General features: G+C 46.1%; 1 protein-coding gene across 3 annotated transcripts; it reads left to right on the top strand.

Moving 5' to 3' along the window:
* Positions 1-538: 538 nt before the first annotated feature.
* On the top strand, positions 539-11,675 carry LSM14B (LSM family member 14B). Of its 3 annotated transcripts, none has more exons than XM_088528993.1 (10): positions 539-705; positions 4,520-4,683; positions 5,016-5,151; positions 5,587-5,703; positions 7,498-7,671; positions 7,837-7,923; positions 8,964-9,125; positions 9,299-9,452; positions 10,541-10,720; positions 11,095-11,675. In XM_088528993.1, exons 1-9 carry the CDS (start codon positions 585-587, stop codon positions 10,710-10,712), a joined length of 1,287 nt encoding a protein of 428 aa, XP_088385119.1. In that variant the 5' UTR covers positions 539-584; the 3' UTR covers positions 10,713-10,720; positions 11,095-11,675. The 3 variants fall into 3 exon arrangements, with proteins under 3 accessions (XP_088385119.1, XP_088385126.1, XP_088385133.1); XM_088529000.1 differs by having other exon boundaries at positions 5,016-5,079; XM_088529007.1 differs by lacking the exon at positions 5,587-5,703.
* Positions 11,676-12,229: the final 554 nt, after the last annotated feature.

Here is a 12,229-nt window from a genome sequence, read left to right on the forward strand (position 1 = left end):
CAGCTGCGGCCCAGATCCTTCGGCCGCGACGCCACTCGCCGCCATCCCCTGCACAAAGGCCGGGCCCGGGGCGGGGGGCGGGTGGCGGCGGAGGGGGCGACACACGGCCCCTTCCCTTCATGGTCAGCGCAGGGAGCAGCCCCCCCCCGCTCCAACCGCCGGCCGCGACCGTTACCGGCCGCCGGGCGGGGCTGGCGCCGCGCTCCCCTCACGGCGGCGGCGCGCGCGGGAAGGGCGGGAAGGGCGCGCGCCCCGCCCCGCCCGCACGTGGCACCCGCGCCGGGGCCGCTCACGTGACGCGGCGCCGGGCTTCCCCCCGCCCCGCCCCTCCCCGTCTGACCCCGTCCCCGTCTGGTGCGGGGGGGCGGGCGGCGGCGCATGCGCGGTGCCCCCCCCCCGCACGCTCCGCGCTCCCTCCGCCCTATTTAAGGCGCGCGCGGCGGCGCTCGCGGCTCCGCAGTGCGCGTGGGCGGCGCGGCGGCTCCGCGCCCGCGCTGCGGCCCCTCCCGCGCTGCGGCCGCGCTCCTCTCCCTCCTCCTGCGTGTGTCTGTGCGCGCGCGTGTGCGCGCGGCCCCGGCGGAGCCATGAGCTCGGGCACCCCCTACATCGGCAGCAAGATCAGCCTCATCTCCAAGGCGCAGATCCGCTATGAGGGCATCCTCTACACCATCGACACCGAGAACTCCACCGTGGCGCTGGCCAAGGGTGAGCGGCGGCGGAGGGGGGCGGGCCAGGCCCCGCGCGGCGCCTCGGGCCTGGCCCGGCGGCCGTGAGTCAGCAGCGGGGCCCGGCGCGGGAGCTGCCGCCGCTCCGCCCGGCGCGGGCTGCGTGAGGCGCCGCGCGGGCGGCCCCGCTCTTTGTTCCCGCCGCGCTCCGGAGCGCGGCCGCGGCGGGGGCTGCGCCGGCCCTGCCCGCGCTCCCCCCTCCCGGGAAACCCGCCCCGTCTCCGCGGCAGCGTCTCCTTTCTTGGTGCCTCCGCGCCCAGCCTGGCTGCTCCCGCTCCCCTCCGCCTTTTGTTGTTGCCGTTGCGTTGGTTTTCTCCCCCATCTCTCAGAGTTTTTCCCCTTTTCGTCGTTCTGGAAAGTTCAGGCCGTTTGCGGCCTTCGACAGCCCCCTTGAAGGCCCTTCGGGGTGGTTCAGAAAGCGACGTCTTTTGTCTCAAAGCGGTGCCTGCCACAGCTCGGCCCCACGCACGGCAGCCCTGTCTGCGTGGCGAGGCTCGAGCGGGGCTGGCACCAGCGTTTGGAACCCCTTGGTGCTCATTGTACATGAAAAATGTGCGTCCTTTCTTCTCCAGAGAAGTAACTGTAGAACCGTAAAAAATGAACTGTTCATGTCAGTGTTTCAGTCAAAATAGTGGACTGAGGGGCTGCAGGAAAGGTGGAATTCCTTTCCTGTCTGTGCAGGATGGTCTTCACCTTTACTCAGCAGGAAGAGGTGGTTTCTTCCATAGTTCTGGCTTCCACATAAACCCTTTAGCAGCAAGGGCTAAGTGGTTTGTTTCAAAGGCCTATGTGATTAAATTACTTCATAGTGAGAGAAAATGCATGCTTCGTGTGAGATTTCTGGCTATGTCTTGCTTGCATTGGTCTCCTAGAGGTTAGTTTTGATTAACTGGAATTCCTAAAAAAGTTGTTGTTACAATAGACTGGGAAAAAAAGCCAGCATATTCCTTCCCCCTACACACACACTCCATGTGCTGTTTTATAAACTTAGCAGTACAAACATAGCTTTTCATTTAGCTCAGTGTCTCCTCTTTAAAATAAATAGACTTTATATCAAAGTTGTTGCTACTCTGGTGCGAATGTTGCAGTCACAACAGCATAGGGATAGAAGCATTGAGCTACTGGTATGTGCTTCATGTTGCTACAAAGCTACTGCTGAGTCCAAAATGCTTATGTTCGAGGCCAGGATAAGTTTAATGCCAGCTTAGTGATCTCTTCTCCTGATTTCTATCATCTATGCAATACAAATAAAAAATTTAGTTGAAAGAGGCTTCAAGAAAGGATCTAATTTGGCCTCATTCTCAAGGCAGGGTGAGTATGAGTTGATTCGTATTCTCCTTTTCTTAAATCCAGATACATAGACAATAACTTAAACACTGCATAAGAAGATTCCACATGCTCAGCTAAACACTGCGAGACTTGTCACTCTTGTTAGATGCTAAATTACCAATGTGAGAGGTTAACACTGGTGAGCCTGTTCCCCTGCTGCAGAAGCCTGAAGGGACCAGACTTGGGGGTGAGGAATATCTGTGTAGGCTCAGCTTTTCAGATGCTGGATCATTCTGGTTACTTCTCTTGACTCTTCTGTGGTCTAGCACTTCAGAGTGCTGCACATGAGTACAGACTATGTTACAAAATACTAGCAGGGCAGGACTTTGTAGTTATCTGTTTTTGTTGGTTTTCTTCTGTTCATCTGTAAACAATAGTCACTAACTATTGTGGTAGTCAGCCCTTCAGACCTCCTCAAAAACTTGAAACTGCTTTGGGATGTACTTGAAGTCATTAATCCCTTCATGTGTAGGGGCAGGCATGTTCAAATCTCTTTGTCTATAAGGATATAGTTTGTCTATAGGTCTGTAAGGACAGTGTTTTCCATGCTTCTGGTTAGAAACCCAGGATATTTTGGGCTAACCTACTGAGACTGCCTGGAAAGCTTCAGACCTTGCAGGTCTGTGTGAAACCTGGCAGACTGATTCCAGAACATAGAATCTGGTGCTCAGCACTGCGAAGCTGCCTTGTTCTCCAGCAGTCCCTGGGTAACTTTGGTGTATATATCACTGAGCTGCATGCCGTAATAATCTAATCTTGCTCAGGGATGTTGCCTTGGTTCATGTCTAAAAGGCCATAAGCATTGCTTTCAGTTTATTATCTGCTCCTAGTTGACTAGGTTACAGTTGTAATATGATCAAGCAACAGCTGGAGATCAAAAATAACTCAGAGGTTGCAAACCCTAGTAACTAGCAGGGGACAGCCACTGGGGAAGCGACTGGCAGCTTGTCCTTGTGCCCGTTAGGATTCTCTTCCAGTTAGTATGAGCTAAGGTGCTAATAAACAGCATCAATGAAATGGGGAGAGTTTGGCAGGGATTGGCTGCACCCCAAGCTTGTTCCTCCCTGTGAGCTCTCTTCATTTTCAACTGGAGGTAAAACTGGAATACAGCTAGTAGTGTGTATTCCATGGATATTCCAGTGTGTATTTTGGGAGGAGGGTTGTGGGGAGAAAAGGCATGCTTGAATGTGGCTTTACATCTCTGAGGAGGACTCCTGATGAACAGGCCTGCCTACAGCCTCCTTCACCTGTAATCAGTTAGTGTCACTGTGGCATACCAGGGATGCTCAGCACTGCGTCTGGCTTGATCTACTCTTTGTTACTATTTTCCTGTGTCTACATTTTTCTCTCCAGCTGTATAATGGGAGTAGCAGCTGGCTGGCACATGAGCATACTGTGAAATAGCATGTCCTTATGCAAGGAGTTTTGAGGGTGTTTAGGATGTACTGCAGGCTTCTTGCCATGTCCAGGTTGACAGGTTAAGTATTTCTATGCTACCTGTCAGAAGCAATTGCAGCAGCTCTAACAAGGAATTCTTGCTATACCAGGAAGCATAGTTTGATCTGTACTGATGCTTATCCAAATCTGCCTAAAGAAAACAGAAAATTAGTCAATTGATGAAATTCTGTGACTTTTGACTGAAAATCTCCATCCATGTGCATCATGCTTATTCTGTAGCCCATTTCAAGCTCTTATATCTCAGCCTCCAAATGTGACCATGCTGCCTGTTTTCCTTCCTGCATTAACACTCCAGTAAGTCGGACTCCATCATCCTCCTGCCTAGAGGCTCGGGTTTAGACTCCTCCTTGGTAGCTGCACAGTCAATTACAACCTCCTTTCACTCCATTGTGTAACATTGTGCTGGCTAGTGCCTGCACGAGTGTTCTGAGAGCTGGCACTCTAATGCCTCAGCCTTAGTTTTGTGACTGGAGATTGCTTTGGAGTTGTTCTGCAGTGATCATAAAGCCAAAGGGATGGAATGGCGTTAAAAGCTCCCTGTCGAAATTCTATTTCTGTCATTAGCAAAACTTTGCTGTTGTCTGTACAGTAAACATACACAACAGATGATCTGAGCTATAAAGCCACGTAAGAATTGTTCCCTGCTGCTTTAGGGGCAGCTGTTCTGAGCTCAATGCCCATGTGGGACAGGGGCTGGAGGGAGAAGGGGAATGAAGTGCAGTGTGGCACTACAGGGGAGGCCCTTGGTTCTGGGGGAGCCTGCCTTGCTCCACACAGTCTATGGTCATAGCTTGATATAAACAAATGTGTTTATACAGGCTGCTGGAAGAAGGTCTGTTTGAGGGAACAGATGTGTGGGATAAGGGGAATTGGGGTTCTGGAAGTGGCCTACTTTTTTGTTATTTTTGGCAAGTATTGTAGGAATACTTAATTGCCTAAATTGTAACTTATGAATATGGTGCTGCAAAGATAACATGAGGCTAATAATAATCTTTTTAATGCTGAAGTGCGATCCTTTGGTACTGAAGACCGGCCCACAGACAGACCTGCTCCTCCAAGGGAAGAAATCTATGAATACATCATTTTCCGGGGAAGTGACATCAAAGACATCACTGTCTGTGAACCTCCAAAAGCTCAGCATACTCTGCCACAAGACCCTGCCATTGTTCAAGTAAGTTAACCTGAAGCATTGATAGAAAACTCTGATAAAACACTGCCAATGAAAGGCTGGATTTTAGTACGAACTTAAACAAAGGCTACTTAATTGTATCCAGGAATTTTCGGATGACGTGTCTGAAGCATACCCAATTTCATCTTAATATTTAAAATATCGACAGTTTTAAAGGCTTCAGTCACTTTCTAGTTTACCTACCTAAGAATGCAGGAAAAGAGGTAAACTAACACTTCTCAGTGTTTAACTCTAATAATGCTGTACTTGGCAGAGACTCACTGCCAAAGCAAGTTGACTTCTGGGCACTGTAAATGTACTTTGTCTTGTTACAGTCTTCGCTGGGCTCTGCCTCTACATCCTCCTTTCAGCCACATGTGCCTTACAGCCCATTTAGAGGTATGCCACCTTACAGCCAGCTTGCTGCCAGCTCTTTGCTTAGCCAGCAATATGCAGCTTCGTTAGGTTTAGGTAAGTAAAAACTTTGCTTACTGGAATTAAAGATATGGTCCCTGTATGCAGCTGCTGTGAAAGTAAATTACAGCACCTCTTGTGGAATTCCTTGCCAAGTGTCAGACAATAAACAGCAAATAGTTAAGATGATGTGATTGCAGGGAGACCCATCTTATACATGCACACTCGCACACCCTTGCACAGCTAAAGGATCTTTCCGAAAGTAATGTAAATACTTAAGGGTTGAGGACAGTTCATTCCTAGTCTAGCCTTCCTTACATAAACTGTATGTGTGTAAAGAGAACCAGTATTCCCAGAGAGGACTGTAAATAAGCTGCTCTAATGCTATTCTAGAGGTTCTTGAATCTCTTTCCAAGTCCTTCAGATGTTTCATTACTTTGTATCTTATCCATATATCTTTTTTGCTTTCTCTTCTTCCCTCTATCTCTTTAGAGAAATTGGTAAGCCCTCCAGCATCAGCAGCTGCTTCCAGCCCTAGTTCTTCTCCGTCTCCACAACCTGTTTCAGAGCCTGACATGTCTTCAGAGCCCCATCAGCTCTCTTCCAAGGGTAACAGCAGTTTGAGGACTCCAAATATTTGGAAGAACTGCATGGCACTTGCACACATTGTTTTTGTTGACCCCTTCTAGAATGATAGCACTTCCATGGGTAATGGTGGTAGAACTAGTTCTTGGCTATTGCTGCTTTCTTTGTGCAACATGACTTCCTCCTGCTCTACAAGTACTGATTAGAAAGACAGCAGAAAACAAGTATGGATCAGTTGATCTACTGTAAGTATCAGGAGGGTACTGAGCTCTGGGGATGCTCATGTGCTGCATCCTATCAAGAAACAGTTGCTGACTTAAGACTGAACAGTCTTTCCTAGAAAGACAAGCACACTGTTTAAATCGTGGGCAGCCTTGCTGTTAAAGTTAGGTCAGTGGAAAAATTGGGAGTAGTGCTGTATTGGAGGGAATTTTAGGGTGCATGATGGGGCAGGGTATCTTGTCAAGACTCTCAATTAGTAAAGCATGACTAACAACTTGGGAAGCAATTCCAGAGTGTGGAGCTGTGGTGAACTAGGATAATAGTTCTGGCTGTTTGCTTCTATGCTTAAAGAAAAACCAAAATACTTTTAAAGGAGGTTGAGTAGAGGTACTAGACTGACCATCTTCAGAGCAGAGACCAGGTGCAGCCTGCATTTAAACATGGTAATTAGTTCCACCTGTTTTTAACTTAAGCATGTATGCTTGTGTTGGCATGAAATTATGCTCCTTTCTTGTTTTGGCCATCAGCCTGTACTTTTTTTCAGTGTTCTGGCTAAGCTTTAAAACTCTTACGTTAAACTTTCACAGCAGCTTTGTCCTACTGAATAATCCTTAGGCTCTGTCTGTTGTCTTTGCAAGTTTTCCAGGTGTATGTAACTGGGAACCTGCATGATGTTATGTCCTGGATATATTTAATGTGGGCTTAAATCATCCAAAGTGTCTGTGGCTTGTTGCTTTCCTTGGTCTTAAACTGTATTGAGCTAAAAGTTTGCTTCCAAGCATTTTTTATGCATAACTACATGTCTGTAGTAATCCAAAGCTTCTAATTAAATGCAGAATGCAGTATTTCTTCTGAGTACTGAAGACTGTCACTTTATAATATAATTGGTGTAAGGTATACCAAACCATGAAAAGTATTTACGTGTTTTGTAGTGTGAATAAATAAGCCTGGATGGAAGAGCTACAGAAGTCTTGGGTAACACTTTGGCCTTGACCAAGAAGGAATTTAAAAGGGTAACTTTTGAGATCCTGGTCTGGTTTCAGGTTTTATTTGTTTGAAAGCTATCAATAAGCCCTGACAGTACTTCAAATAGTTGAAGAGCTTTTGAAGATGGCTTACAAAATGGTACAGTTGAGATTATTAAGCCTCTGCAGCTTTTTTTTTTTTTTTGACAAAGCGGGTGAGCTTTCTTTGAGCAATTTCAAAATGGTAATTTTTTTCCTTTAAATTTAAGGTATCATGTAAAGTAATCCTGCAAAGTAAAGTCCTGTATAACCAAAGATACACAAAGAAATTGGATTCCAGTATAAACTTTCTATTAAGAGACTGCCTTGGCTTGCATATCTAACATGCGTCTAACTTGGTTTAAGAAATAAATGGGCAGATTTACTGATTAAAGGCACTGGATTTGGGAGCCAAGACAACCTGTATGGCAGTAATGCTTTGCCCTAGTGTTTTTGCACTTAGGAATAGTGTATAATGACACGCTGAAGTTCTTCAATAATTCCTGAAAGAAGTGATTTCTCCATAGACATGGATAGGGCCTGCGCAGTGTCCTGCACAGTCTAAAGTGCTCTGTCCTTGGCGTTTCTGCAGGTGCTGCCTTCCCTCCTGTTCACCCCGTCCGCAAAAGCCCCATGGTGGAGCAGGCTGTCCAGACCGGCCCCGTGGACAACATGAACTCGCAGAAGCCGCCCCCTGTGAAAGTAACTCCAGGGGTTCAGCGCAACGGGCGGCAGCTGCCGCAGACCCCAAGCAGCAAGACAAGTGGTATGTGCTGCTCTGGCCCCGAAAGTGTCATTTGGAGTTGTCCTTCCACACTCCGTGTGAAGGAAAGTGCCCTTTAGAAGTGTTCTAAGTTGCATAGTAAGGAAAGACAAAACTGTTCCAGTTTTATTCTTGTGCTCCTGTATTAAGGTTTTTCCCCTCTTTAAGTTTCTGTAGATACAGTTCAGGCAACACCTGTGCAAACCCAAGGACAGGTGAATGATGAAAATAGAAGACCTCAGAGGAGAAGATCAGGTAGGTTACCCTGACACTAAGCATTTGCTTTAGCTTATAAAAGCAAGTATGTTAACTCCAGTGAAGGTGACTGGGCAGAAGATCAGGGGAGCAAAGCAAGGCTTGTTGAGGCTTTGGCCATTGAGAAGTGCTTCCCTCACAAAGTAAGTTCTTGAGCCTTAGGCATTGCAAACATTCCAGGGCTAAAATCTTAGTGTTGGTGTGTCCATTTTCCCAGCCCCTAGAAGCTTGAAATTTTATCATAAAAATTGATGATATGAGGTGCCAACAACAACTAGATTTCTGTAAAACCTGAAGTATTTTTACTGGAAAGGGCAGCCTGTTTAAGAATTGGTAGCCCCCAAATGATAGGAATCCTTGGTTCCATACAAGTGTTTTATCTGATTGAGACTGTCTGCTAGTAAGCAAAAGAAAGTGGAATGAGCTTCAGATCTAAAGACATGTTCCTGCCCAAGCAAAATGAGGAGGCAGGAAGCAAAACTTGAGACTCAAGTTTTCAAATCAATTTGCCTGAAGATAACACTATTCAAGGCGGGTATAGCTTCTCCAAGGAAAAATTCAATGATTTCTGAATTGTGTAGTTCTTGCAGCATACCCGAGTTCTCAAAATAAAAGCTGTCATGGCTGCATAATTCCTGGGTGATTTTGTAGTCCTATACCTTTCTGCTGTCATGGCAGATTTGCAGAGTAATTACAGTAAGATGCTTGCAAATGAATAGCAAAAAAAAAAAAACCCTCCTTTTCCCACAGTTTTACTTTATATAGTACTTGTTTTGATTTCTTTTCCTCACACTGAAAGGAAAGTTGGGAATAATCTGTTTTATTAAGACTAACCTCCTGAAATGCTGTCCAGAAAGTTAAAGTGTTGCTGTAATGTGTTTTCTACAGCCAAGTTCAGAAGTTACTTTCAAAGAGGTGTGGCCTAACCACAGGACTGGAAGCCAGAAACTCCTGAGTTCTAAGCCTGGTTTCCTCTGGTCTTGAGCAAGTCATTTAACTTCCCTGCGTGTTACCAAGTGTTTAAACTCTCCTGCTTTCAGGAAACAGGAGAACCAGAAATCGTTCTAGAGGACAAAACAGACCAACTACTGTGAAGGAAAATACAATAAAGTTTGAAGGTGACTTTGACTTTGAAAGTGCAAATGCACAATTCAACAGAGAGGAACTTGATAAAGAATTCAAGAAGAAACTGAACTTTAAAGGTTTGTGGCTTCATTAAATACAAATTGCTGAGCTAGTAGTAAATACTGCATAGAGAAACTCATTCTGAAAATTGCATGATTACATGTGGCAGCAACTCAAATGTTGTCTGAGGGAGCAAGAAAACAGATGGCTCTTCAGTATGCATCAGTGTAATACATTTTATTATCTTCAGATGACAAAGCAGAGACAGGGGAAGAAAAAGGCGACCCTGGAGTGGCAACTCAAAACAATGATGGTAATGCAGAGGAGGACCTTCTGGGACCCAACTGCTATTATGATAAATCAAAGTCTTTCTTTGACAACATCTCTTCAGAACTGAAATCTAGGTAAATATTTTTGGAAAACTTTCTTTACCTTTTCAGCTCATCAAAATAGTTTGGGCTATGGTATGCAATTACAGGCCTAGGATCCTAGGCATGTTCCATGGAAAGTGGTTTAATTCTTTAAAACTCAGTGCAAGACAACTGGCAAAATCTTCTTTAGAAGGGAGGACTGCCCTGCATCTCATGGCTCCAGTAGTCATATTGCTAAGCTTCATGCAGTGAGAGGAACAAAAAGCAAAGGTTTCAGCTAGTTCTGATCCACCTCATCTAAACTATGATACAAGAATTTCCAACTGTCTCTTCTAGTACTGACTTTGCACCTGTCTGGCTTAGAAAAATATCTTATCTGATTTGTGGGAGGAGGCAAACAGGGTCATGCTGTGCTGAAGCAGGTGCAGCTTGGAGACAGGAGCAGGCTGAGTTTGGAGTCTGGACAGGGAGGAGTTCAAGACTGTCTGTAGACATGAGTTAAGTACTGGGAACATTAATCTAGCTTTTTTCAATAACTCACATCAGCAGCAGCAGATTATTAACCACATGGTGAAGTTAGGCTTCCCTGCAGTGCCAGTGTGTAAAATTCCCTTGGTAATGGTTCTGCTTCCCTTTTCACAACAAAGAACAAAGCTTTTCTGCGAGTGTGGTGTGAGACATGCAGTGTTCTGCACAAAGAAGCAACCTGGTGCTGTGGAGCTACCTGAGTAGGTGTTTGCTGACCCTCAGCTCAGTCATGCCAAGACTTCCAGAGAAGCTTCACTAGAATTGGGATTTTTTTTTTTTTTTGAGAAAATACCCTGGGGTTTGAATTGCTAGTGAAGCCCTTTCAAGGCCCATTCTAGGCCCATCTTTAGTTTTCTGGTCTGAAAAAAGAGCTTGTGAAAGGCAGTAGCTGTCACTTGGAAACCCCTGATTGCCACAGGAATTGAGGCAGTGATGGCATCAACACTGCAGCTTGTTCTGGATGCAGCCCCTTGAAAGAAGGGAAGTCTTTTAGTTTGACAAAGTGGGGAGTTTGAAGGCTCCCAATGCATGAGCTGGGGACTATTTAATGTTTATTTAACCTGAATGTGGAGTCTGAATGTGGTGGTGCTCAGTTCTAGGCGCACGACGTGGGCTGAAGAAAGGAAGCTGAATACGGAGACGTTTGGAGTGTCCGGACGGTTCCTTCGTGGCCGCAGCTTTCGCGGTGGCTTTCGAGGTGGAAGGGGCAGCGGAGCAGCCAGGAGGACCCAACCCACTCACAGAGCTGGCACGGGCAGGGTGTAACTGCAGAGGCAAGTTCTGCAGCGAGAGCTGACCCTAGCTCAGAGCTCGCTCTGTCTCTTGTCGCCTAATCTCTGTGCAATACATTTTGCTTTCTAATCCCAGGAACACATCAGAAATGGTTCCTTATGGGATCTGGTATATCTTTCCAAGTGATAAAAGTAAATATGAGCCTAAAGTGCTTAGTCTTTGTTCTGTGGATTTCTGGAGCTAGCTTGCTTCAGAAAGTGGGAGCTGCTTGTTCCAGCTGCAGAGATGTTTGAGGCTTTATAGCTAAGAATTCCAGAGGTGATACCAGGGTAAAAATGCCATTGCTTTATTCTTGTTGGGAATGGGTGTCTTTGGGATGAAGTCTAAATCTACTTTTTTTTCCTCTCCTGACCAGGTTCTAACATTTCTCCTGAGAAAATGAAACTGTACATAGAAAGAAAACGACCAACTGCTGCACTAATGTGGGAAAATGGTTCATATTGTTTACTGTCTCAGCTCAAATGACAGAACTTCATGTACTACTGCTTCTATTCTGGACTTATTTTGGACCAGCAATTAACAGCTGGAATATTATTTAGAAGAGGGAATGTGTTCAGGGGTACCTTCTTCAGGGTGGCTTTAATTTTTGTTTTTTGTTTTGTTTTTAAGTGCAGACTAATTTACAACATGGTTCTTCTTTCTGGGTTTCTCAAAGGCTGCTATAGTCGAAGCTTAAAGTCAGACTCCTTTTCTGTACCCTGAAGAAGATAATCATGCTATTTTAACGTGGAACCAAAGCTCACTTGAAATAAACCAGCTAACTTGTTCTGAGTAACCAAATGGATTCTTTGGTGCTGCTGGTCTTGTTGTTGGAGGCAGCGTGTGAGGTAGCACTTGGTATCTGGACGAGTGGATTCCTGGTGCTGAGGAGTTGTGTATATTGTCACTTGGGAATACTGGATTGTTGATCATGTAGTAGTGTAAAGGACTGGACAACTGTTTGCCAGCTGTGCGGGTACTGCAGGCCCCCAGCCCACCAAGGTGCTGGGCACTCGCTCCTGCGGGAGGAGCAGCCGGGGCTCTGCCCCCTGCTCCAGTCCCCTGCAGTACGGAACTCCCAGGAAGGAGCTCGGAGCTCCGCGCGCCACGTTCGGACCTCGCTCATGGGCAGTGCTAATGGCAAACAGTTCTCTGTACACTAGTAGACTGTGGTGGAACACTATGGAATGTTTTCATTAAACTAGGGATGGGGAGTCCGTATAATGAAGCTTAACAGATGGGCATGTTTAATTTGTTTCCTCTAACCCCCCCCCATACTGTAAATAGTTTAGTTGTTCTTTTGTTTTTAAAATCTGTATGTGGGGAAAGGGGCTGGGAGGGAGGGGGTTAAATCTGTTTGCATGAATAAGTGGGTTAAATTGCTATAGGCATGTGTCCTGTTTCTGTTTGTTAGGGAATTCTGTTGAAAAAGCACCTTGACGACTGAACCCCTTAAATAGCTAGAATTTTTAGTTATGCATTGACTTAGGTTACTGTAAAAGCTTGGATTT

Source organism: Tinamus guttatus, unplaced genomic scaffold (assembly GCF_059628265.1).
Source record: "Tinamus guttatus ecotype Peru unplaced genomic scaffold, ASM5962826v1 Tinamus_guttatus_pri_ptg000027l, whole genome shotgun sequence".
Taxonomy (NCBI): Eukaryota; Metazoa; Chordata; class Aves; order Tinamiformes; family Tinamidae; genus Tinamus; species Tinamus guttatus.

Bases quoted from the DNA above. Each gene is read 5' to 3' on its own strand.
- LSM14B (XM_088528993.1), top strand. From the start codon at position 585: ATGAGCTCGGGCACCCCCTACATCGGCAGCAAGATCAGCCTCATCTCC. The intron at 7,672-7,836 runs GTATGTGCTGCT...CCCCTCTTTAAG, and splicing joins CCCAAGCAGCAAGACAAGTG to TTTCTGTAGATACAGTTCAG. The intron at 9,126-9,298 runs GTTTGTGGCTTC...TATTATCTTCAG, and splicing joins GAAGAAACTGAACTTTAAAG to ATGACAAAGCAGAGACAGGG.